Raw genomic sequence first — 26,458 nt, forward strand, 5'->3', positions numbered from 1 at the left:
TGGTGAGAGGACATTAATTTGGTATGTGTAACAGAGCAAAATGCAAAGGACAGGAAGTTATGGAAAAAGATGATCAGCCGTGACAACCCCTAACAGAAGCAGCCGAAAGAAGAAGAATTAACCAAAATATCTTCTTTAACAATATTCTTCTTCACCTCTCTGTTGTTCCTTCATTCCTTCACTCCTCCACTCCTCACAGACGAGTGTTGCCTGTCTCCACTGCTGGCTCCAACTCACCTGGATATGGCAGAGCAGCTCCTTTTATCTTGGACCTGGGAGTACTTCCGGTGCCAGGGCTTAGCCCAGTGGAAGTCTTGTAAAATTGGGATTACCAATCCCACCATCTCCCCCTGGTGGCTCCCGCTGCCCCACGGGACTACAACTCCCATTATGCCCTTTGGATATACTTGTGGGAATCCTGATCTGGGTGTGCTGCCATCTAGTGTATCGGGGAAGCCTCTGTTCTAAATGCAATGTCTTCCCCCTTTTCCTTAATTACATTGGCTCCCTGACTGGGTAATGAATTATGCCCTGTCCTGGACTGGATACCAGCCCATGCCCGTCTTTCATTGCAATTTATATAAATAATTGAAGTAGCGTTTGTACAGTATATTATATATTTCATTATTTTTTACATTTTAAAATGTTACCTGAAAATGCCTTGACCAGTTAATTTGAGAAAAGGTTGCATATTAAAGAAAAAAATAAGGGTCCTACACTTTGTCCCCAGAGGGAAAGAAAAGAAAAATGCATACCATAAATGGAAAGTTCATGTATAGAAATGTTAATAGATGTCAGGCTGACATTCTCCACTCCCAGAAGTACAATTAATTTTAAGGCAGTTTATCTCTGTCACTGCTACATCTATTAACTGCTGAAAAGCATTTCTTGGGAAAACCCCTAAATGTACTTTAATGACCATTAAAAGAAATTTAAAATATGCATCTTTTGGGACTGTTAATACAAACAGAGACAACAACATATACATTGTCCTAAAGGAATAGCTACCACTTTAATCTGGATACTGAAATAGGGTACAAAATATTAAAAGGAAAAATAACTATAGTAATACAGTTTAAAAAGCTAGATTTCATTGAGAATGTTGATGTGTTGTTTCATGTTAGCTGGAATTCAACTGTACCCCTACTAAATGGCCAGAGACATAGATTAGAAGCATTTATTTGAATTTATTTACACAGTGCAACATACACAATAAATACCTGCCAGCTTTACTTGAAATGGTGCAAGATTCCTGTCTACATGGGTGAGAGCAAGTCTACTTTCTTCCTTTGCTCAGAGTCTAGCCAAGATACTAAGTATTTTGCTCACACTATTGTTTTCCATTTGACTGTAATTCTTGGCCCCTTCTCTTCTTCCCAATGTTAAACTTAAAAATCACTACCAGGCAACAACTGTTTTAAACTCTGTGTGGTGGATGACCCCTGTTTTTCTCCAGATTCAATCCCATACACTACATGCTGTACTTTTTTTTTTTTTTTTTTTAGGTGCCTTGTCTGCCTATCCATGCCAATAGGCAGTTGCTCCATGGTAGTTGACTTTTAGTGTACTCTATTTCCATCAGTTGGTTTATCAAGCATGAAAAAGCAGAGTCATGCCTTAACTTGGTTTTTTCCCCTAAGCCACTCATAGTACCATTGTGCAAGTTTTTGATGATGTTTGCTCATTGTCAGAGGCACCTCCACACATTGGGTCCCCTTGTGGCATTCTGTTACTCAGGATAGTTACCAGTGAATTTGAATTTAAATTCAAAGTAGCTTTATTGGTATGACATATTTTGCCAAAGTATGAGAGTGAATATAAATATATGAAGAAAAGTGTACAAATGGACAATGATAAACAATTACATTTAAGGAAAGCTTGGATTTTTATGGATCTGTATATAGATTATACAAATGTGTATATATATTTTCACATTTAATTAGCAATCTCGTTTAACCATATATACTTTAGACATACAGTATATATTTGAAAACATGGGCGCACATACTCACACATATAGTAACTGTGTTATTTTGGACCCACTTTATTTCCTTCTCTAAGTTTCTGGAAGACGTATACTCTATGTACCTGGCTGCTGTCTTTGCCACCTGTCTTTGTATCTCTTTCTGTGGAAAGGCCAGATTGCTTTTGTTGTGCAGAGCTGGAAACTCTGGGATTGCTATTAATAGTGTATTGAAGCAGGAGTCACTCAGTGCTGTGTATCCTGGTGTTCATCTTCCACCTCTCCTCAATCACACTGCTCACACACTTTCCAGTCTAGGTTTCCATGGGTTCACATTTTCAATAGGCTTTTCAGATACCTTTCCAAGTTTCATTTCAAACAATACCTATTCTTTAGACTAGTGTTTCTTAAAGTTTTTGGGACTTTGGAAACCTATAAAAAAAAAATCATCTGATAAACCCAATGGAAATGTTAAAAAAATGGAAATCACAAAATAATTAGTTTTGTGAAAACAATTTAAATCAGGATATTTATAATTATATGCATATACAATGTATATCTATGCAAAAAGATATATTAATAAAAACTCATTTTTCAAGCATAATAAATGTAAATGAGAAGAATGTGAAGAATTGGCACAAATCAATATTTTGTGTAAGTCTTGTTAGCGATAGTCTTAATGTAAGTGTGATATTTAAGCTATTTTGATATTTTCTTTTATTGCGGCGACAGTCAAAAATCTGCTTTCATATAAGCATGTGGGAGTGAACTGGAGTAGGATCCTAAATGTTTACTCGGTCAGACATACCCCTTTCAATATGATCATTTACTTAAATTGATCAAGAAGTAAAGCAGTCTTCACATTTTTAATACTGTATAACATATGAGGAAAGATCAGTCAACATACAGTATCTTCTTTATATGTAAAGAGATTATTTTTTATTTGTTCATTAAGGTTAAATAGATATAGAACCCACAAAGAACCTTCTTGTGAGTCTAGGCATTTACAGTATAAAAATAGTATTCAAATTTAACTATTGACATTTTGTATATGATCGATCACAGTACATTTTAGTTGGTTAAAAATGTAGTCTTCATTTATCTTTAATGTATGTGGTATTAATTAAAGAAATAAACTCATCCACTACTAGGACAAGTCTGATAAAACCTCTTTGAGTCTGTAATCAGGCCGGAAAAAAACTTGTCAATTGCGTCTTTAATTATATCCTCAGTAAACATGGAACAGGGAGCATCTCTTACAGAATAATCAAAAAACAAAAGCTAGAAGTCCATTTTACAAAGAAGTGAATTTACATACAGTGTCATCCATCCATCCATCCATCCATTATCCAACCCGCTATATCCTAACTACAGGGTCACGGGGGTCTGCTGGAGCCAATCCCAGCAAACACAGGGCGCAAGGCAGGAAACAAACCCCGGGCAGGGTGCCAGCCCACCGCGGGGCACACACACCCACACACCAAGCACACACTAGGGACAATGTAGAATCACCAATGTACCTAACTTGTATGTCTTTGGACTGTGGGAGGAAACCGGAGCACCTGGAGGAAACCCACGCAGACACAGGGAGAACATGCAAATTCCACACAGGGAGGACCTGGGAAGTGAACCCGGGTCTCCTAACTGCGAGGCGGCAGCGCTACCCACAAAATTCAAGTCTATTTTTATTATACTTTTGCTCTTCTTATATCTTTAGGTTTAGATGTTATTCTTGAAATTTCTATCTATGTGACAACTGTCCAATCTTGTTGTTTACAGGACATCTGCTGATCTCTGAGTACATTTTGTATATGACATCAACCTTCTTCTGGTACATATTTGTCTTTTGTATACTTAACCATTCCAGTAGTTCTTCTTCGTGACATTTCTTAAAACAAATGCTTATACCTGTATATTTCAATGTGCAATGCAAGCCAAAATACTTAATTATTGTTACCTCTAAATTTTTCTCTCACATGTCTCATTAGTTTGGTCATTTAAGTTTTGAAGTTACCATATAAATTGGTTTCAATTTTTTGTATCCAAAGTTTAATTTTCTACTTTGGGTCTTTTATTATAATTGTTGAAAATTGTTTTATTTGTAAAAAGTGAAAGTTAAAAATGTATCAAAAGCTGAAGTATGCCTGCAGGGTAAAAAAAACTTTATGTTCCAATCTATATTTTTTAAGAATTGCACAAGGTCAGTTTTTTTTCATAGGAATATAAGATTTCTTAGATTATCTCAAACTCTTTTAAAAGATGTGACATCAAAAAAAGCAGCAAACATTTACATGAAATAATAAAAACAAAGTCTAAGCTGAACTGTTAACTCTTATTGGTAATTAAAATAAATAAAAAAATAAAAACAGTAATATTGATACAATTTAGTTAATGCACACAGCTAGATGCAGGTGATGAATGCAACACTGCATGCATCAAACATTGTATTGTTGCATCAAATTTAGGCTCTTCATTGATCGCCCCCAATTTTTTTTCAGTAGCTACAGGTGATACATGGCGTTATGACAGAAGGCTCATGGAACTCCTGTAATTTTTTTGTGGAACCCCAGGATTTCACGGAACAAAGTTTAAGAAACATTGCTTTAGATAATAAAATACAATCACAAGTTTTCAGGTAGTCCTGTATGCATCACCTATTTATAAGTAGCATTTTTGGAAACTCTTGGAAAATGTAAGTAATAATATTACAGCCAAAGTTGTATGTTTACCTTGAGATATTTAGATTTTATGTAAAAAAAACCCACCCCTGTTATAATGCATTTAATAACTTAAAACAGGATTTGAATGTTTGTAAATGTTTTTGCAGCTTTAGGCAGTCTAACACAGATGGCAGTCATGTACTGAAAATATATATCCATCAGAAAAGCAAAAGCAATAAAAAACAAAATTTCCACTATATGATGTATTTTAGTTCTGATGAAGAAGTAATAAAGTACTGAATAATGCTTATCTAGTCTATGATTTACTTGGTCTAATTTTGTGTGATTTTGTCTGTACCCTGTGATATCTGCCTGATGCCTGTGTGCTGAGCCATGCTTGGTCTGATCTTTTTAGAAGATATTGTTTAGATAGGATAGAGCTAGTCATGTGGTATTACTGCACCACCCAATGTGAGAGGAGAGGGAGAGAGAGAGAGAGAGACATGCTATGTCTTGACAGCCATGCTCATCCTTTTCTGCTGTGTGAGAGCCTGAATCTAGTTTGTTGCATCTCACAGCAGCAGCTTAGAAGTGAATAAAGTAACTTACGACCTCTGCACCTCCTAGGCAGTTTTCAAGTTCTTCTTACAATAGGGAGTTTCTTCCTTGCTTTTTCAGACTTCTTGACAAGTGAGTATGATAGCAGCATGTTTTTTTTCTTTTGTGAAAGAGTAATTCTACTTGAATTAAAAATGTTTTCATTTTGCTTAAGAAGTAAATTGCATGAAGTTTGAATGGCTGATTGAGCTGGAATGCTGTTGTTTCTTATTGCTTTTTTTTATAAGACTGCTAGAATTTCAAGACACATAATGTTTGTCAGCTGAAATCAAAGCTTTCCAGGTATACAGGTACAGTACATGACTGCTGATATTTTTAAAGCTTCAAAGTGAAATGTGAAATGTATCTTGTGCAGTAAGTAAAATTTGACATTTCTAAGCATATACACAAATAAATAAATAGTTGCTGATTTACTAATAGTGGTAAATTTTTGTATTTTTAACTGGTTTAGGCAATTAGATTGTGAATAAATCATTAATGAGAATCATCAACAATGAGGACATAATCATTGGATAAGTCATGTGGTTCAAGGGACTGCCAAATGAGAAAATTACTGTACATCTAAGGGCTATTAAAGTACATTTAGGACATAACAGCATGTTCAATTGATTTATAATTTCTTAGTTTTTGTGAGTTCCTTGCAAATTTAAGGAGCTTGAATTAGAACAATTTTGTAATCATAGAGACTTCCATAGGAAATTAGAAGGTTTCATAAATCTATGGTTATTTTTTTACATAATTACAGAAGAAGCTAATATGCATCCATTTTCAGATTTGATTAATCCAGTTTATAGTTACAAAGGGCTGGATGGTGCCCTGACAGAAATGCATAGATGGGAGAAACCAAGCCTGGATGGTGTACTTGTCCATCCCACTTACTTTCATCAGGGAAATTTAATGTACATGTCTTTGGCATGTGTAAGGAAGATTGAAGTAACAGAACCATTCACTTGGACACAGGGGAATGTACAAACTCCACACAGGCAGTTACAGGGCTGGAATTCATATCCATTGTCCTGGAACTGTGAGGAAGTAGTGCCAACTTATATGGCATTATTGTCAGTTTCCGCTATTCAGTATTTCAAAGTAAAAGTGAAGCACAGTCTTCAGAAAGCCCTGGTGAAATAAGAGCAAACTAGGTTATGGCGGCCTTCCAATTCCAATGTTGATATAACTCACTGAAAATAGATAATATTAAAATGTATTTGTTTAATTTCAGTATTGTCACTGATTCCATCACTCTCCAGTATTAACACCTATAAAATAGTTAGTGCTTGCACATGTATAAATTGACACAAAATAAATGTTTTTAAGTGTTTTGAAGTTTGACATTCTGGAATATTACATGTGCTATTATGATGCTGAAGAATCCAGCAAGCTAAGCTGGTACAAAGAATTTCTCTTTAGTTTTTAAAATACTTAAGTAATAATTTCGGTATTTTTCAAGATGAAGCTATTTCTTCACAAACATGATATATATGCATTTGCCACACACAATTGTGTTCCTAGGTACAGCCTAAGTATATATTGCCCACATTGGTGCTTTACAATGGAGGCAATGAGGCATGAAGCACAACTGGAAAATAAAATCCTATAACTTTCTGAATATGCCCACTTTGAGTTTAAACAAAAGAAAACATGCCTGCTGAGTTTCCAACACATGTTTGTAACACATACATACAGAAGTAAATCAAAACTACCTATGCAACATGAAATGTTTGCTGTAATTTTATCTTTCGAGAGGAAAGCACTCCACCTCGGGTGAACAGTTATTGCAGAAGACTCCAAGTGCTAAGGTAGGATGCACACTGTTATTTTTTTCAAAATGGCCAAGTCTCATAATATATATATATATATATATATATATATATATATATATATATATATATATATATATGTTTTTAAAAAAAAATGACATATATAAGCTATTTTACAATATGTGTATAATTGCAAGACCCAAGTCAATATTAAATGACTGTCTTGGCTTGAAAAATTAACATATTCAGTAAGTTTTAATACTTTTGTTTTTTGACTTTACCTGTGCCCAATTAATTTCAACGTAAAACTCTAGTAATGGCAAAAGATTTTTTTAAAAATGTATAGAAAATGCTAGACATTGGAACACAATTTTTCATGGCAAATTCATATATACTTTGTTTGTGAAGATATAACTTTTACATGAAAAATACAATAGTTATCTTTTAAATGTTTTGAAACGCAATGGTGTTGTTTGTGCAATGCATAACTTAAAATAAATGCCACTTAAAATTATGTCTTCATTTAGCTTTTTTGGTCTTCTGGATTTGCTGCCATGTTTACCTTTATTATAGTAAAAGGTGAATTATGTACCCTTCGCTTCAGCATATGACATAATACCAGAGGATTCTAAACTCAGGTTCCCAGTGTTGCTAATGTAAGGAGACACTGTAGTGTTAGGAAAGTTATTTCTTTATGCATTTAGCAGAAGGGGTCACTCAGTTTTACACTTAGGACAGGTGTTGCATCAGAGTTAGATTGTTAGTTGGTGATATTAGGATATTTGTCCTGATGTTTTCCGTGGTGTAGGCTTCCACTTTTCTCAACTGGAGGCAGTAAGTTCACTAAAGGAGCAACACACTAGTATATGCTCTTGGAAAAAGAGAAATCCTGCAGCCTAAGAAATGATCTTGGTTAGTGGAATCGTTATAAGCTTCAAACATTTCCTAAGTGTTTTTTTCAAATATACTTTCCCTTAACTTCCTGCTATGCAAGGTTTAACTGAAAGATGTTGACTACAACTGCACATATTACTTTAGATGTGGTCTTCCTATCGCATTATGGAATTAGAGGTTAACATCCTTTGATATATATTCAATAGTCTATAGAAGTATAATTGTATTTCCTATTTAACTGCTTGTGTATATTTCTTGAAGGATGTTAAATAAACTAAATACTTTAAGGAGTTTGCTTCATTTAGATTATTGTCAATCATCTAGTGTTAATAATTAATGTTTATGTTATCTGCATATAGATATTTAATTATTGCCTTCTGTTTATTAAATGTCATTTTCAAATATTTGCTGTTAAGTGTTCTTTCTTCTTTACGTAACCTGTCTAGTAGAGGTCTGTGCATTTTGCTGTGTGAAACATTTTTCCATGAACTGTGAGCTCGCATGCAGGATCGAAGCAAAAGTATTGTCGGAGGAACTTGTGTCTGTTTAAGCCTAGAGACTGCTAGCTTGTGTTTTTCTTAAAATTATTCAACTTCATTGATAATAATGTGGTTCTTTGAGCAAGTGGAGCTGTTCCATGCTGCCTTCCTTACAGCAAATAGATGCACCAAATAAGTGTTGAAAATCTGCATGTGATTGGGTCAGCTAGCCATTTTACTATGGCAGCAGTGAAAATGGAAGAAAAATATAGATGACTTGGAAAAGAATGGGTTGCTTGGTCACAATGCACACCTTTTTATTTAAAAGTGGGTTATACTTAACACTTGTTGAATATTTTTAGTATAGTTATGCTTGGGTATAAAAACTAATTTCAGATTATCATCCGGATGTTAGTGGACTGTAATATCTATCTTCAAATTGAATCAGAGGGAGTTTTGACCTTGGTCTGAATGTTTCAGAAAGGCATAAAATTCTAGCCATTTGCATAGCAACCCCCAACCCCCCATAAAAATAAGACACCTAGTCTGTCACTAACACCAGGGCCATCTTCTGTATCCAAAGTCACTCTGTGACTTCTGAAACATATGTACAGTATATAGGCTAGAGTATGCAAGAACCTACAGAAAGGTAAATGATTGACCTAAAATGCCTGAGGACTGGCTTGGGAGGAAACACCTTATGTATCATATTGGTTACAAGGTATGGCTTTAAACAAAGGACAGTTTTCTTTGGCATGGAAGCCAGGATTTATTGAACCCTACCAAATGATAAAACAGGATGGTGTTGTGTTCACCGGATGTATCCCAGTAAGTCTAAATGACACATTCAGATAATCTTAGGTGCAAGATATGAACATAATTAGTGCTATTTTTATGTTTTAGTACCTTTGCTGAAATTGTGCAATAATTGCTTTTTATCATTCATTTGTAGCTCATTTTGATTTGTGATTGATGGAGATGAGATGCTGCTGTCAGGCATGTGTTTACATGTGACATTGCGGCAGACACCTTATTTAAGTACTGTAACTGTATTTAAATTGTATCTGAGCTGTGTCAAAAGGGATGTCAGCTTCACATGAAAAGAATTATTTCTTGAGCAAACATGTCATATTTTAGGTTTATATTACAAGTTTTAAAATACAAGCATGTTGTTTTTTATTTGTCATTTATTTATTTTTGTTTCTTATGACAATCAGTTAAGCTGGTACCCCAGCCTGTTTATTTAGACGATGTTTATGTTGAAACACTTTAGCTTCTGCCAGTCTTTAGCTAAATTACAGTACATCATTTGATGTTTTGTGTTTTATTTTATGGACAGATCTAAGCTACTGCAAAATTGTTAATATTCACTTGTTCCTCCAGTATTTCTTTTTTTGGCAAAACTAGATCCCTGTGACAACAGCATAGCCATCTTTAAAACCTCAAATTGCTTAGCAGTCCACCTAACATAAACCTGACAGTCAGGTGATGAAAATAAATAGCTGCAATAGTAGCCAGTTATAAATATTTAGCAAATGCCAAAGATTAGGTAGCAACAAACCAGATGAAAGGAAAAACTCCACAATTACGTGAAACCTGGAATTTAATGTCCTGATCCAAGCCATTGCAGTGTTGGTTAATTAATTCTTGGATTAACTGAACACATTTTGTCTCTGGGTACCCAATTACAAATTAGTTAAGGAAATTTTTAGATTTTGGTTTTACCTGCATTAGTAAAGTTTAACTCATCTAATTTCATTTTAAATGGCTTGTTCCCTTGCAGTAAGGAGACCAGAATTCACATCCTGGGTCCTCCCTACGTGAAGTCTGCATGTTCTCACTGTGTCTGTTTAGGGTACCTCCAGGTTCTTTGGTTTCCTCCCACAGTCCAAAGAAATGCAAGATAGGTGGATTGGTCATGCTAAATTGACCCTAGTGTGTGTATGTGTATTAGTAAACTCACTCAGTGAAGGACTTCTGCCCTAGCCAGGGGATTATTCCTGCCTTGTATCCTATGCTTGCTGGGATAGGTTCCAGCCCCCCCACAATCCTGCTCAGGATTAAGTGGCCTTAGAAGTTGGCATGGTTTTTTAAATGCCTCCGAATTTAGTCTCATTTAACACATACATGTTTGTCTTTTGCTGCTGTCATCACTTCCTGTTCTATATAATAATTTCCTGCTAACTTCCTGTTATTCTCAATTTCTCCCAATGTGAGGCCCACTTCTATTAGTTATATACTACTGATTCTTGTATGAGGCCAAAAAAGGCTGCTCATATTAACAATTGCTTTAGTTATTTCATAATTACCGGTAAATATTGTTTCTGTACTGAAAGTATTTGAAATTGTTAGTATGCCTGCAGTCATTCCCTTGTTTGTTTACCTTCAGGATGGTTTTAAATCCCTGGCTGTTCATTCTGTGTAATACTGCAGCCATTTTCAGCTTCTCTGGGACATCGCCATCAAGTGAGAACCATCAATCAGGTCAGTGAGTGTTGGGTGAGATTAAATTGCCATTGATTATTCACTGTATTAGGTAACTTTAATAAGGCACCCTGACATACAGATAGACTTTTAAAATCTGTCTAGTATAATTTAATTAGCTGGCTAAACACATTGTTGTGATGGGACACTAATGAGAGTGGTTAAAGTATCTACTTAGTCAAAAAGGAGGCAGTACAAGTCAAACATCTGAGTGCATCACTCACTGTTGCAGGGACATTCCTATTAATACCAGACTGCCTGCAGTTGTCTGCTATATTTTGTCAATCTAGGATTTATGAGTGACCTGTGAGTCCCAGAGAACACTTTCCATGTATGGCCTAATCCTCTTCCACCTTCTTTAGCTGAATTATAGTGATTTACTCACACTTACATCTTGTTTATCAGAACTACAGCAGTATCTGTTCAGCTATTCTTGTTTTCCCTAATGCTTCTATCCCCTGTGTTGTGATTTGAGAGTCTGTGTTGTTTCTGCCTATAGTTGTAAAATAGCATGAAAACATATACAGTGGTGCTGTAATATTACAGCAATTTGGTTTTCTTTTATATCTATCCTGTTACCAAGGGCTTTTTTGTATTATGCATATGATTAAATTTAGGACAGTTTATGCTTCGTGGTAGCTTATTTTTGGACCATGTGATTAAGGGTGTTTTCCCTTTTAATTTTTTTAAATTAAAATTATGTTTTCTGCACATAGTAGAATATCTTGATTTTTCTCTTGGTTAACTTGTGAAATTGCTACAGAAAAGCAATTTTTGTTGACAAAATTTTATTCCTACAGATATTTTATGAAACTGCTCTAGTTCTGGTCAGCCATCAGTGTTTTTCTGCTTTTGTTTGCTTCCTTGAAGCAAAATCTCTCTATGGTTTCTCTGTGAGCAAGCTTCATTCATCATAAAAAGTCTATTACACTCTACTGCTGGTTCAATATGGTCACTGCTTGCTCTGTCAATTTAGATGGATTTGTTTTTATTCAGCAGATGACATTTTAATTGAATCAAGATAAATATTAGCTCACATCTGCTCACTTAGGCTATAATTTCCCAGTGAGCTATAATGCTAATTGAAATAGGTCAGAGGTTGTGCTGTTTTGTTTTACAGCCCTCTTGTATGTGGCTTTCAATCACCACCAGTGGCTTATCTAGTGCAAATGCTTTTGCAGGGTATGCAGAGAGTGCTCTGGAGTACTATCTTAAGAAGATGGCCCATTTCTGTGCAGGAAAGTCATCCAGTTTGGCTGGCTTTAGTCTTATTTTTGAGAAAATTGATGTTATCTACCTTAGATAAACAGTAATATTTATATACACACACACACACACTGTCCGGCTGCAACTTGGGTTGAAAGAAAGTGAAACAGTTCCCATTTATTATTAGTCATTTATTTATTGCCTTATGATACACAGTGTTTTTTGTTTCACCATGAGGAACAAGAATGTGTAAATTCTTTCCTGATCCTACTCTGGAACAAATGATGTATAGCTTACTGTGTGAACAGCACGGTTGTTTAAATAACTTTAAGTAATTTGTTGATGCACTTTATTTATGGACATTGCAAATGCAAGACATACTGGAGATTGAAGTCATTTGAATTCAAAAAGGAAATTTAATTGGATATCATAGGTATATGTGAAATGAAAACGTTCTGTCCCTTTCCAATTCCAGTTAGAATAGTAGCCTTGATCACATGTGTATGATGTGACAGTGTCGCCACATTATTCACAAACTTGATATAATTTTTTTTTCAGGATTAAATTGGAATGTACTGTTTAAAATTTTTTTTAACTTTACGAATCACGTTCACACGTTTACATTTTTTTAGTAATCGACAAAACTATAGCTTTTGGATATTTACTCTTCAGTTAGTGATTGCATTGTGACAAACTATATATATATATATATATATATATATATATATATATATATATATATATATATATATATATATATTGTCACGCTTGGATCACAGAATTGCACAGAAAACAGAAGAGGCTGAAGAGGCTGAAATTTTATTCAAACACTGCAAACAAACATGTGTCTCTTTAAAAGGTTTTAAACGTGCTCCTTGACAGGATAGAGTTGACACTTCAGTTTCTCAATTAAAAGTATGCACAGGTATCTTCTTCTTCGAAGGAGTATGTGTCAGGAGCAGGAAAAGTCTGAGAGAAGGGAGAAGCAAAACAATCAATTCCAAACTTACAGAAGCCTGTACAAGCTTTTTAAGTAAGCGGAGTACCACGCGAGAGGCATATTACGCGACAGAGCCGCCAGAAAGGTAAGGAGGAATGTGAAGGTAGTCTGTCAACATTTTTCAGGGGTTTTCCCAGCAGCGCCTGTATTCTCTGGCGGTGCGATCAGCTCCGCAGCTCACACCCCCTCCCTCAGCTTTATTCACGTTTTCGTGAATCAAGCGACTCTCCACACCAGGTTCAAACAGACGTGACAGGACATCAGCATTGACATGCTCAGAGCCAGGTCGATGCCTGACTGTAAAATTGTTTTTTGTAAGCCCAAGAACCATCTCATGAGACAAGAGTTTTTATCTTTTTGACAGTATAACCATTGAATTGGAGCATGATCAGTTACTAATGTGAAATTTTGTCCCCATAAGTAATAATGAAGCGCTTCTACAGCCCATTTAATCCCCAAACATTCTTTCTCAATCCTCTTTAAAAAAATCCCTGTGTTAGTCCAGGTGTCCGTGTGTGTGTCTTCTGGTGAAGTGCGCATGTGCGGGGCACGGTGCAATGCACGATATTACTGCCAGAGAAAGTTACGGGCGTTTTACGGAAATACAAACCAGTATTACTGCGAGAGAAAATTAAAGGTACACAATACAGTGACGCATATTACAGCCACATACAAACCAGTATTACCGACGCGCACGCCTGTATTACCGCCCGAGAAAATTAAAGGTATATTACGGATATACAAGTCAGCAGACGTACGAGATAGTATTACTGTCACAGAAAATTAAAGACACACAATACACGGCGGCAGCCAACAAAGAATGGTCAGCTGAGCAAGTAAACATCAACAAAAGAAAGGCTGAAAGAAAGAAAAATATGACCAACAAAAAGAATGAGGTCAAAGTCCCTTGCCATTTAATATAGACTGTTCCTACTAATGTTTATGCACTACTGTTCTAGCGCTCATTATTGTAACGGGCTTAATGACTAGTATTTGAATAATTGCGTTCCCTGGGGAGCAATTTGCTACTCAAGTATGTGATAGGGTGCTCATCTCCATCAAAAACCTGGGACAGGACGGCACCTACACCGAATGCACTTGCGTCTGTCTGTAGTACAGAATCCTTAGAGAAATTGGGATTCCGCAAAACCGGATAAGAAGACAAAGCGGTTTTCAAATCTGAAAAGGAACGTTTGTAAATTTCTGTCCATAAAATAGGGGGGGGTTCCTTCTTTTAGTAAGCTCTGAAAGAGGGGCAGCCCTATTTGCAAAGTTGGGCATGAATCTTCTGTAATGACCCGCAAGCCCCAGAAAAGCGTGTACCTGTTTCTGCGTTTTAGGGGGAGGGGGGGGGGGGGGGGGGGGGGGCAAGCATCTCTTCCACTTTTCTCAACTGTGCACAAAGTAAACCCCTGCCCATGGAGTAACCTAAATAATGAGTCTCAGACATACCCAGTTTACATTTCTTAGGGTTAGCAGTCAAGCCAGCCTTGAATACCAATCATTGCTGAAAATCACCACATCATCAAAATATGCCCCAGAATATTCAGAATGAGGATGCAATATCTGATCCATCATACGCTGGAAAGTTAGAGGTGCCCCATGAAAACCAAATGGGAGTCTTGTAAATTCATAAAGTCCGTCAGGAGTTGCAAATGCTGTTTTCTCACAACTGTCAGCCTCTAGAGGCACCTGCCAATAACCCTTTGTGAGATCTAGCGTGGAGATATAGGTCGCCTGACCCAGTTTTTCCAACAGCTTGTCAACATGGGGCATTGGATAAGCATTAAATTTAGAGACCTTATTCAAGCGCCTAAAATCGATACAGAAGCGAACCAAACCATCTTGCTTTGGGACTAATATGACCGGACTACACCAATAACTTTTACTTTCACGAATTACACCTAATGCCAGAATCTTCTTGACTTCTTTGCGCACAATATTTCTTTGTGCTTCCGGGAATCGAAACGGCCGCATCTGTACCCGGACACCGAGTTCAGTAGTAATTTTATGTTCTGCTAGATTAGTAACGCCTGGCAAGTCTGAAAATACATCAGTGTTCCATTCAATCAAAGTTAATAATTCTGTCTTTTGTGAGCCAGTCAAATCATTACCAATGGCAACATCGGTCTGAAAGAGAGCAGCTAAGGAAGTGTAAATACCCTGACGATCATACCATTCCTTCAAGAGATTAACGTGTAAAATCTGGAATGGTTTGCGCCGGCCTGGTATTCTAACTTTGTAATTTACTAGTCCCATTTGCTCCCCATTTAGCTAGGAATTTGTGCAGGTCAGATGGAACCAGTACCAAAACATGATCGCCAGGTTGGAATTCGCGAAGCTTACTGCGCCTATCGTAAAGATGCTTCTGTGTTTCCTGCTCGCTTTGTTGATGCTCCACAGCAATAGAAGAAAGCTTAGAAATTCTATCTTGTAACGAAACTACCCGATCTGCAAAGCTCGGCCCAAGAGCTGTTGACTCATTTCCTATCCATTCCTCCCGTACAACATTCAGGATGTCTCTCGGGCGCCTGCCAAATAACAGCTCGAACGGACTCAAGCCAGTTTACGCTTGCGGCGATTCCCGCACTGCGAATATAACAAAAGGCAGGACAGGGTCCCAGGATGTAGGATCATTATGAGCAACTCGTCTGATCATTTGTTTTAAAGTCTTGTTAAACCATTCAGTCAAATGATTAGTCTGTGGATGGTAAACAGTGATACTCAATTTCTTAATAGCAAAGCTGTCACACAATTGTTTCATCATGCGAGAAGTAAAAGGTGTGCCTTGATCAGTTAAAATTTCTCTAGGGATGCCAGTACGAGTAAAAATCCTGTACAGAGCTTTGGCTACAGCGGAGGAGTTGGCCTTTTTCTAAGCAGCCACCTCTGGATATCGTGTTGCATAGTAAACCAACACCAGCATATATTGATACCCACTTTTAGTCTTAGGCAAAGGGCCTACAATATCTAATCCCACCCTCTGAAAGGGGATTTCCAAAATAGGCATAGGGCAAAGGGGAGCCCGAGGAGGCTTATTAGCGGAGACAATCTGACAGTCAGGACATGAAGTACAGAACCGTTCAACATCTTTTCCCATATTCAGACAATACAATCATTTTGATAAGCGATCTCTGGTCTTATCAGCCCCCAGGTGCCCTCCCAAGATGTGAGAGTGGGCCAGCTGCAAAAGAATTTCCCTATGCACTTCAGGTACAACTAGTTGTTCAACAAATTCCCCCATTAAATGGTCTGAAATCACTCTGAAAAGACAACCGTCTTTTTCTAGAAAGTGTGGAGTTTTCAAGCCCCCGGTATCACGCTCTTGGTAATAGGAGTCACTAGCAGTGCAAGCCTGTTTAAATGCATATTATAATGAGCCATCAGCATGCTGCAAGCGCACAAAATCCGACTGCTCGCTAGTACTTGGTTTGAGTTCGGAGGCATTTGCAATCTGGGAGGATGTAGAAGGGCCTCCCTGCCACTCTGGGAAATTGTGGGGGGTGACACTTGACAGGATAGAGTTGACACTTCCGTTTCTCAATTTAAAGTAAGCACAGGTATCTTCTTCTTCGAAGGAGTATGTGTCAGGAGCAGGAAAAGTCTGAGAGAGAGAAGGAGAAGCAAAACAATCAATTCCAAACTGACAGAAGCCCGTACAAACTTTTTAAATAAGTGGAGTACCGCGCGAGAGGCATATTACGCGACAGAGCTGTCAGAAAGGTAAGGAGGAATGTGAAGTGTCTGTATTCTCTGGAGGTGCGATCAGCTCCGCAGCTCACAATATATATATATGTAAGTCCCTGTCTTGCTCACCAAAACACGAGGCTGAGTCTCAGTACTTTAGGAAAACCAACTTTATTCCATTTGAAAAAGGAACAGCATGGTTATTTATTGTAGCGGGATCTGCCATTCTCCTAAGTACAGACACAGCAATCAGGCAGGGTCATGGCCATGTTAGTGGCCAAGTAATACTGTTCCCTGCAATTATAATGTTCCTTGCATCAACCATCAATGGCAAGAGCTTATACCACAACTGTAATCGACTCAGATCTGGTTTAACTGTAAACTGCTACAGCGTTGGGAGCCTATATATATATATATATATATATATATATATATATATTGCAAGATGGACGCTATATATAGTGCCCGACCCGACACAGACTGGACATGGGAGGCACGTGTAAAAACAAATCTTTTTCTTTGTCTGTGGGCTATGCCTTCCCCGTACCCACAGACACAACACAGTCTCAAGCACACAAGTAACAAAAGCACTTTCTCTTCATCCTTGGCACCACCACTCCTCCCAAGCAACCTTGTCCTCCTCCACCTGACTCTGGCCCCTGAGTGGTGGTTGCTGGTTCCTTTTATAGTTCACCCGGAAGTGCTCCAGGTGCTTGATCACCGAGTTCCAACTACACTTCCGGGTGTGACAAATATGCTGCCCACACAGGCTCAGGAGTCCCAAACACAGCACCCCCTGATGGTGCCTGCTGGACCCAACAAGGCTGCACCCAACTCCAATTCCCAGGGAGCCCATGTGGCAACCCGAGGCACTGCTCCACCCCAGGGGGGTGGCCATCTAGCGTCCAGGGGGAGGTATTGCACTGTCCAGGGCTGCTCCCCCCGAATATAGTGTGCAGGGGTGTCCTGGGGCTTGGACACCATCCGTCTGCCACAATATATATATATATATACTAGCAAAATACCCGCGCTTCGCAGCGGAGAAGTAGTGTGTTAAAGAGGTTATGTAAACATATATATGCATAAACATATATACTTATATACATATCTACATATACACATATCTACATATATATATATATATATATATATATATATACATATAGACATCCACATATATATACATATATCAACATATATATACACATACATATACACACATACATACATACACACACATATATATATATATAAATATATATATATATATATACATACAGACACATATATATATACATATAGCACATAATCATATATATACATATACATATATATACATATCTACATATACACATATCTACATATACATACGTATATACACATCCACATAAACATATATATACATATACAAATTTACATATCTACATATATATATATATAGACATACATATATACATACATACATTCACATATATATATATATATATATATATATATATATATATATATATATATATATATATACTGTATATATATATATATATATATACATATCTACTTATTGGCTCCTGTATTTAGGATATGGCAGGTTGGATAATGGACGGATGGACATTTGTATGCATAGCCCCATTTGCCCGTTTTCGTTTTTTTTTCTTTCTTCAGTAATATTTCAGCAAACCCGGAGCTTGTCAGTTCAAATCGTGGTACTGACACCACTGTGTGACCCTGAGGAAGTCACTTCACCTGCCTGTGCTGCAAAAAACAAAAGTAATGTAACAAATTGTACCTCAGATGTTGTAAGTTGGTGGAATAAAGGCATAAGTAAAATAGATAAATATGTATTATACACATAGGAACTATTCATTTATTTTCAGTTAAGTCATCTGCAGCAAACTTTTATAAATGAGGGTTTCTGATTTTTAGATAGTGCAAACTGTTTCTTCTTCATTGACGTTTTCTCTTGGAGAGCTTTTTTCATTTCATTGAAAATGAAAGCAGCAGCTGCCAAAATATGTAGCTTTCTTATTAATTTTTCAACATTGTGTAAAATAAATGTATAAAGTAACATAAAAGGTTTAAATACTGGTTATCCTTTTACAGTAAAATATTACTAAAGAGATACAAAAAAAGTAAAATGGATATGTTCTTTTTCTTTAAGGAGATTAAATATTACTGAAGAAAGAAAAAAAAAATTAAACAGCCAAATGGGGCTATGCATATGAACTTAAAAGGTTTAAATAAAACAGAAATATATATTTTATTTTTACTTGCTTAACTTGTGGAGGGTGTATCCTGTAGCAAAGCCCTAACTTTTTTCGTGAAAGCCCGTTTCAGTCAATAAGTCTTATGTGTGTGTTTATGTATGTGTGTATATATATGTAGATATGTATATATATGTATATGTATATAAATGTTTATGTGTGTGTGTATATTATATATATAATATATATATATATATAAAAGACAGCAACACTTATAACAATGACAACACAATTACATTGACAATCATGTTACGTTATTTTTAAAATGTTTCCTTTTTTTTCATAACCTCTTTAACACACTACTTCTCCACTGCGAAGCGCGGGTATTTTGCTAGTATATATATATATATATATACATACATATACACACATACATGCAGTTTCAATAACATAGAAATCAATATAAACATTAACATCATTATCATATGAGAATATGAAGTAATATATAAGAAGCACATTTCATATAAATATAAATTATTAAACAGTAAAATCTTCTTCTGTAATTTGCTACCGTGGCAATTTGTGTCTGTCCAGGATTTTAAATCACCTGTAGCTCGCAAACCGTTTCACCTATTGACTTGAAATCTGGTACACATATAGTACGTCACATCTGCTATCCGCTTTATGGGTGATGATTGTATTACTCTTTTTATCTTTATTTTATTTTATTGTAGAATCAACTCCTATCTGCGCACAGCAGGGCAGCCGTGGGCGGATGCGTATGGTGTATTCACTCCATGTTATTGTGCATTGCGCTGTCACTGGTATTTTGATAAAAGAATTTGAACAACATATAAGAAGCGTATAAATTATTAAACAGTAAAACATTAACATTTAAGAAGTAAAGTTACATTAAGTACTACTGCAGTGCCTTCGGGTATACCTCATTTTTTGTTTGCCCATTACATGCTTAAATGTATACATTTTTTGGTGTACCTACCCGAGAACACGCGACATATAACCGAGCGTGGGAGAAGCATGGATTTTAAACACGCGTTGAGTTCATCTGCTGGTCTCCCTCGTGGAATAACTGGTAATGTTTGACTAAAATCTACAGCGAGTAAAACGACATTACCTCCTATTTTTTTTTTTTTACAATCTCTGAGATCTTGCTTTTTTCGGTTCAAGGCTTCATAAGCTCTTTTATGTTGTATGGTGTACTTATCCCAAACCATCATCTTTGAATGTTGCAAGACTTTCGCCTTGTATGTAGATCGGGGTAATTACATTCATTGCATTCCTAGTCTGAATCACAATCTGATTGTATGGGTGGTTACCTGGCACTGTAGGGTTGCCACCCGTCCTTTAAAATACGACATCGTGCCGCATTTGAGAATGAAATTGCGCGTCCCGTTTTGAATCAATACGGGACGGGATTTGTCCCGTATTTTTTTTATCATTTTTTTTAAAGCAGCGTCTCATGCAAATCATCCCACACGCATTTTATGAAGATGCCTCCTTTCCTACTTTTGATTGGGTAATACTTGATGTCATCGTTAGTTTGATTGGTCTTTTTAACTGTCCAGTGAGGAGGGCGGGTCTTTTAAGTAGAGTTTGCAAACTGTTGGCACTGAGATGTGGCACCCGCTGCAGTATGCGTCCCTTATTTTTTTGTATTAAAAGTGGTAACCCTACCTGGCAGGTAACACTTAAGTTTGGTCATGAAGTCGTCTAAAATCCGCCACGTGCCCTCTTTTAATTGCGAGAAGCAGATATATATAGCCAAATTCTCGCGGTTCGTTGCGGCGAAGTACTGCTTTTAATTTTTTAATAAGAAAAGAAAACCTTTTTAAACGGATCGAAAATATACCAATAACAATTTGTTAAGGATCTGTTTTTTTCTGAACCTCGCTTTTCACAGCTGTCGCGCTACGGCGTGTGTTACGATTATTTGACAGTATGTAGATCGTGGTAATTACATTCATGGCATTCGTTTTCTGAATCACAATCTGACTGTATGGGTGGTTACCTGCCAGGTAACGCTTGTGGTTGGTCAGGAAGTTGCCTTACATCCGCCACGTGCCCTCTTTCTGTTTCCAGAAGCTGATCATAGAATGGTTTTAATAGTTTACTTTCAAATAATGCAAAGAGTATGCGACACATGTTTCTCCCTAATTCTGGGCTCATCAGGCATACACACTCACTGCATCCCCTCTCGTGAATCGAATCTCTATCGTCAGCGCCAGAGTTGAAGCCCCTAACGTTGCCGTCAGCAAGTCGGCTAACATCCGCCATGTGCCGTCTTTGAGTTGCAAGAAGCAGATCATAGAATGGTTGAAACTGTTGCCCCTAACGTTGCGCCACGGAGTGTGGTTCGTTTATACCTCGTGTCTTCTCATTAAACTTTTATCTCGCGAATATGTTATTGCAATCCGCAGCGGGAGCGTTTCTATAAACTTAATTTAAACTTACGTTTTACACCGTGCTTTGTTTCCCTTATGAACATGCTTGTATGCTTCACTCGCTCCCTTCTCAATTGTTTACTGAATTTTTTGCTCTTCGCATTTTTGTGGCTCTTCCTTCATTTCCCCCTACTTCGTTCTTTTATCTCGCGAATATGTTATTGCAATCCTTAACGGGAGCGTTTCAATAAACTAATTGAAAATAGTTTTGCATTTACCTTTTTAGTAAAAGGCGAGCTTTTAAGCCTGAGAAATCACCCCGTAAATGCACACGTTTAATTGCACATGTGTTAATATGTATGGTTACACAGTATTAAAAGACAGTGAACAACGTCAGTTACCTTTGTTCCCGCGTTTGATAAAAGGCGAGCTTTTAAGCCTGAGAAATCACCCCGTAAATGCACACGTTTAATTGCACATGTGTTAATATGTATGCTTACACAGTATTAAAAGACACTCAAAAATTAACGTCATTTACCTTCGTTCCCGCGTTTGACTCGTGCTGTAAATCTCTTCCTTGTTTTTAGTTCACGTGATTACGTAGGAGGCGTGATGACGCGATACGTGACTCCGCCTCCTCCATTACAGTATATGGACAAAAAATATGTTCCAGTTATGACCATTACGCGTAGAATTTCGAAATGAATCCTGCCTAACTTTTGTAAGTAAGCTGTAAGGAATGAGCCTGCCAAATTTCAGCCTTCCACCTACACGGGAAGTTCGAGAATTAGTGATGAGTGAGTCAGTCAGTCAGTCAGTCAGTCAGTCAGTCAGTCAGTCAGTGAGTCAGTGAGGGCTTTGCCTTTTATTAATATGTATAGATATAATGTATATATATATATATATATATGCTCAACAAGAAAATGTTTTTATTTATTAAAATGTCCTCAATGTCCCTTTGATTAGAGAATTGTAGGATGTTTTTAAGTAATTAATATAATTTGAAATGGGAAAGCACTGTGTTGTTACTTAGTGTACCAACTTTTGTGATACTTTCCTTGTTAATATTTTCAACAGTGCTTGATTTGATCAGTGTCGAAAGAATTGTAACAGGTCATCTACTTGCCACATTTCTAGGGGTACACAAGTATGTCGAAGTAAAGTGCTGCAACCCCCCTTTGTAAAGTCTCTGCCTATTTCACTAGCTACCATTAAGAAGGAATTGCTGCTGAGGAGACTCTGAACCCTACAGTATCATCCTATTTGGCTCAATTCTTTTCTGTGCCTTTATGGCATCTTTACCATGTTCTGAATCAACACTATGCATTCCACATAACCCCCAAAATCTGTGGTCTGTTGAAGGCCAGAGAGAGAGAGAGAGAGAGAGAGAGAGAGAGAGAGAGAGAGAGAGACAGACAGACAGACAGACAGACAGACAGACAGACTTTTACATTCTTGCGGATTTCGCAGCAAGAGGATCTTACATTTGTTGCAGTTTCACAGTAATGCACATTAAGTCTCCATGGAATTCAGTACATGTCCTTATCTACTCTTTTCCATTTGTAGATTATAGATTTGTTTATATAAATTACTTCTGGGCTTGGGGTAATTAGTGATGAATGTCAAACTAATTTACCTTGTTTTCTAACAATTAAATGAACTGCAGTCTCTTCATAAATCATGATTGTAAGGTAATTGACAGAGAGTGAACTGAACTTCATCAATTTCAGTACATGCACACGCTGTCTTGTCTGAGTCTTTGAATTTGATCAAACATGGTAACATATAATTTTCATGAAAGAGAAGCAACCTCACAGCAGAATGATTTTACCATCATGCTTTGCAGTAGATACTGTGCTGTTTAGTCGATGAGCTGTGCTGATGTTGTAGTGCAACTATTAGAATTTAAAGACAAAATTCTGTTGAATTCTATTAAAAGGCTGTTAAGACATATTTCCTTATGGTTTTGAGAGGCTGAATGATTGTTATTGAAAATTCTTATAGGTTTGGGTGTTTTTTTTTTAATTACTAATGGTTTCTGTGTTGCCCTTTTACACCACACCTCAGGCATGCAGAAAATATGAGGCATAGTGTTTCTTCTAAGCAAATGTGGAAATGTGAAGCTTGTGTCCAAATGTCTCATAGCATAAATGTGTGTGTAAAAGACTGATATTTTTTGGAACCTCCCCATATAGAATTTATTAGCCTTTAAAAATATATTTCAGTAAAGTAGTCTATTAAAAGATTCTTAGATTTTGCAGCACTAATATTTAAAGAGAGGATACAATGCATATTTCTTGAACAAAGAGCCAAGAGTGTTGTGTGTGTTGCACATAAAGAGTGGCATAAAAAGAAATCCTGGCCACTACTAAAGAGAGAGATACGATAGGTGATGTTTAAGTAAAATATCTGTTTATTCTAAGCCCTGCTTTTTATTAACTTGTTATTAGCAATTGGTTTTGTCATCATGTAAAATTCCTCTACATAATTAAAAATAAATATTTCAGCAATTCTGATATTGTTTTATTTTCCTAAATTCACTGGTTCCTCATTCAGCATTAGTTCCTGTCTTGCCTACCAGACCCCATTCAGCTGTAAACTGGATTAAGCATGTTTGGAAAAGTATATGTGAATGAATTTTCCTTATAGTAATAGCTACATTTTCTTGGGTTAATAGACGTGTCCTGTTAGCTTTTATTGCATAATGAAGTTTGTTGTTGTTGTGTGTGTGTGTGTGTGTGTGTGTGTGTGTGTGTGTGTCCATTCACTTTAATTCTGAAAATTAGCTTTACATTGACATGGTAAAGTGTAAAGAAGTAGATTTTTTTAAGTAGCATGTATTGATCTCAACTTTCAAACAAAATGCATCTGTTATCAATAATTCCCCTTATATAAAAATATAGTATTGCAGACTGAATTAAACAGGGATGATAATGAGAAGTTTCTTATCGTTGTTTGCAAAGTGACATGGAATAATGCTTGATTTTCTGAGTTGTAATTCCACACTTGAAATTCTGTTATACAATTTACTTTAAATATCAGGGGTAGAAATATGCAATATTATATTGCAGTTGGCAGTCATGACTGGCCTGATCAGAGAGAGTGAGTGAGGTCATATAGGAAATGCTGGAAGTGGCAACATCTCCTGGCAAGTGCTTTAAAATAAAACTTAAGAGGTGAGATGAGGGGTGAGAGGAAGAGAGTTTAGGGTCAAGAGAGGGACCGACACTTGAGATGAGAAAAGGGGTGCTTAGTGCAGTACTTCGTGATGAGTAACTGGACAGACATGCCCTCCAGCCAGACAGGAATTAAATATTCCTTGAGACTGTAACAGAGGAGAAGTAAGGTTTTACTCAGCATTCTTTTTATTTGTACTTTGGATTTTCCCACTGATCATCACATACTGTAGTCTATTTTGTGTTAAATAAAACAAGGAGGCTCCGCCCCCTGCTTGCTTCGCTCACCTACCCCCGGCGTTTTGAACCCGTGCCCGCTGTGCAGCCGTCCTTCTTCTGCGGTGTGAGACGCGCGTTATATGCGTCCATGTTCATTGTATGTGTCTATGCGGGCTCGTTTCTGCAGCTCCGTTAGTGGAGCTGTATGGTTTTGGAGCCGAGACAGTTATGCTTCCGCGGTTTCAGACGCGCGTTGTAGGCGCCCACGTGTATTGTGGAGCTGTATAGTTTTGGAGACGTGATCGTGACTCCAGTAGTTCTCCATTGTGTACCGTTAGTAATATGAATAATTGCACTTACTGTTAATACGGAGCGATGTCTGTGGTTGCACTGTCAATAATGCATCACTGTAATGTGATTCACCTATGCTGTATAGTTTGGGCGTGTGAGGATGATGTACATTTAATACGGAGCGTTCGCCCGTGTCACTCTGGGGCCCCCCACTGTTAATACGGAGCTCCGTCCGTACTATTATGTGGTGCATTGTGGACCACTGCGGACTCCGTAGTGTTTCCCGTTTCACTTTGTATCTCGGTCAGTCGAGCTCTTTCTTTTTGGAGCCATGCCTGCCTGGTTTGCGACATTTCAGACGTGCGTTGTAGGCGCCTGCGTTCATTAATTATATCCAGGCGGGCTCGTGTTTGTATCTCGGTCACTCGAGCTCATTCGTTTTGAACCCGTGCCTGCTCTGCCTCCGCAGTGTGAGACGCGCGTTGTAGTCGTCTACGTACATTGTATCTGTCCATGCGGGCTCGTTGTTGTGGCTGTGTTAGTTGTTGAGCTGTGTGGTTTTGGAGCCGAGACAGTTTTGCTTCCGCGGTGTCAGACACGCTTCCGCACTATGTCGGGTTTGATTTGTGAACCTTTGTGGACTCCGTAGTGTGTCCCGTTTCACTCTGGGGCGGGGCGTTGACTCCTCTTGTTTTATTATGTCTCTTGCGTCCATGGGCATGTACCTGCTTCCATATTACTTCTCTCCCATTTCACTCTGGGGCGGGGGGCTTTGTGTGGCACCTGCGCACGTTCGTAGTCTCTCCCGTTTCACTCTGGGGAGGGGGGCTTTGTGTGGCGCCTGCACACTATGTCTCCTACGTCCACGGGCATGTTCCTGCGTCCATATCCGGTTTACCATTCTCAGTTAGTAATATGGATTGCCTGTTTGATCAGTTTTACTCTTTTGCATTTCCTTAGACTGTAAGGGCCTACCATGTGTGCTCAGTACTAGAGAACATGCTTGCACAATTATTTTGATCATAAGAATATATGGTTAAACTGAGGGCACATCTTATTTATTGCTTAAAATTGGCAGATACAGAAGGTACAAAATATTAATATAAAGTCAAATAACTGGTGTTAGTGCATCAGCATGATAATTATTATTTTTTAACTCTGTATACTCCATAAATATGCTTATTATATTGTCATTAGATATTTCAGCATTTTCTTGCAAACATTTTTTGTGGAATTCATTGTCAGATGACTATGTGCTGATGTTTCTTTTTTTCTTTTTTTTCAGAATGTGTAATTTGTATATTGTACCAGAAAGAACAGTATTAAAGTGAATGTTCAGTGGTGCATATGTACAATTAATGAGATCAAAAGAGCAAGATGTTCTCCTCCTCTAATGCTGAATTATTTTTCTTAAAGAATAA

General features: G+C 37.3%; 1 protein-coding gene across 3 annotated transcripts in view; it reads left to right on the forward strand.

Annotated features, from left to right (window-relative positions):
- Nucleotides 1-4,805: 4,805 nt before the first annotated feature.
- The window catches only part of LOC114646700 (interleukin-1 receptor accessory protein), a 54,784-nt gene continuing 33,131 nt past the window's right edge, over nt 4,806-26,458 (forward strand). Inside the window, exons 1-2 of one of the 3 annotated variants that reach the window (XR_007934033.1) lie at nt 4,806-5,313; nt 10,761-10,855. Coding sequence is in view for 1 of the 3 variants with exons in the window: in XM_028795017.2 (XP_028650850.2) it covers nt 10,762-10,855 (94 nt within the window). In the remaining 2 variants the exon portion in view is untranslated. Of the gene's footprint in view, nt 5,314-8,520; nt 8,699-10,027; nt 10,856-26,458 lie in introns of those variants that run through there. The other 2 variants (XR_007934034.1, XM_028795017.2) reach the window with 2 other exon arrangements.

The sequence above is a fragment of the Erpetoichthys calabaricus genome, chromosome 2, assembly GCF_900747795.2.
Source record: "Erpetoichthys calabaricus chromosome 2, fErpCal1.3, whole genome shotgun sequence".
Classification (NCBI taxonomy): Eukaryota; Metazoa; Chordata; class Cladistia; order Polypteriformes; family Polypteridae; genus Erpetoichthys; species Erpetoichthys calabaricus.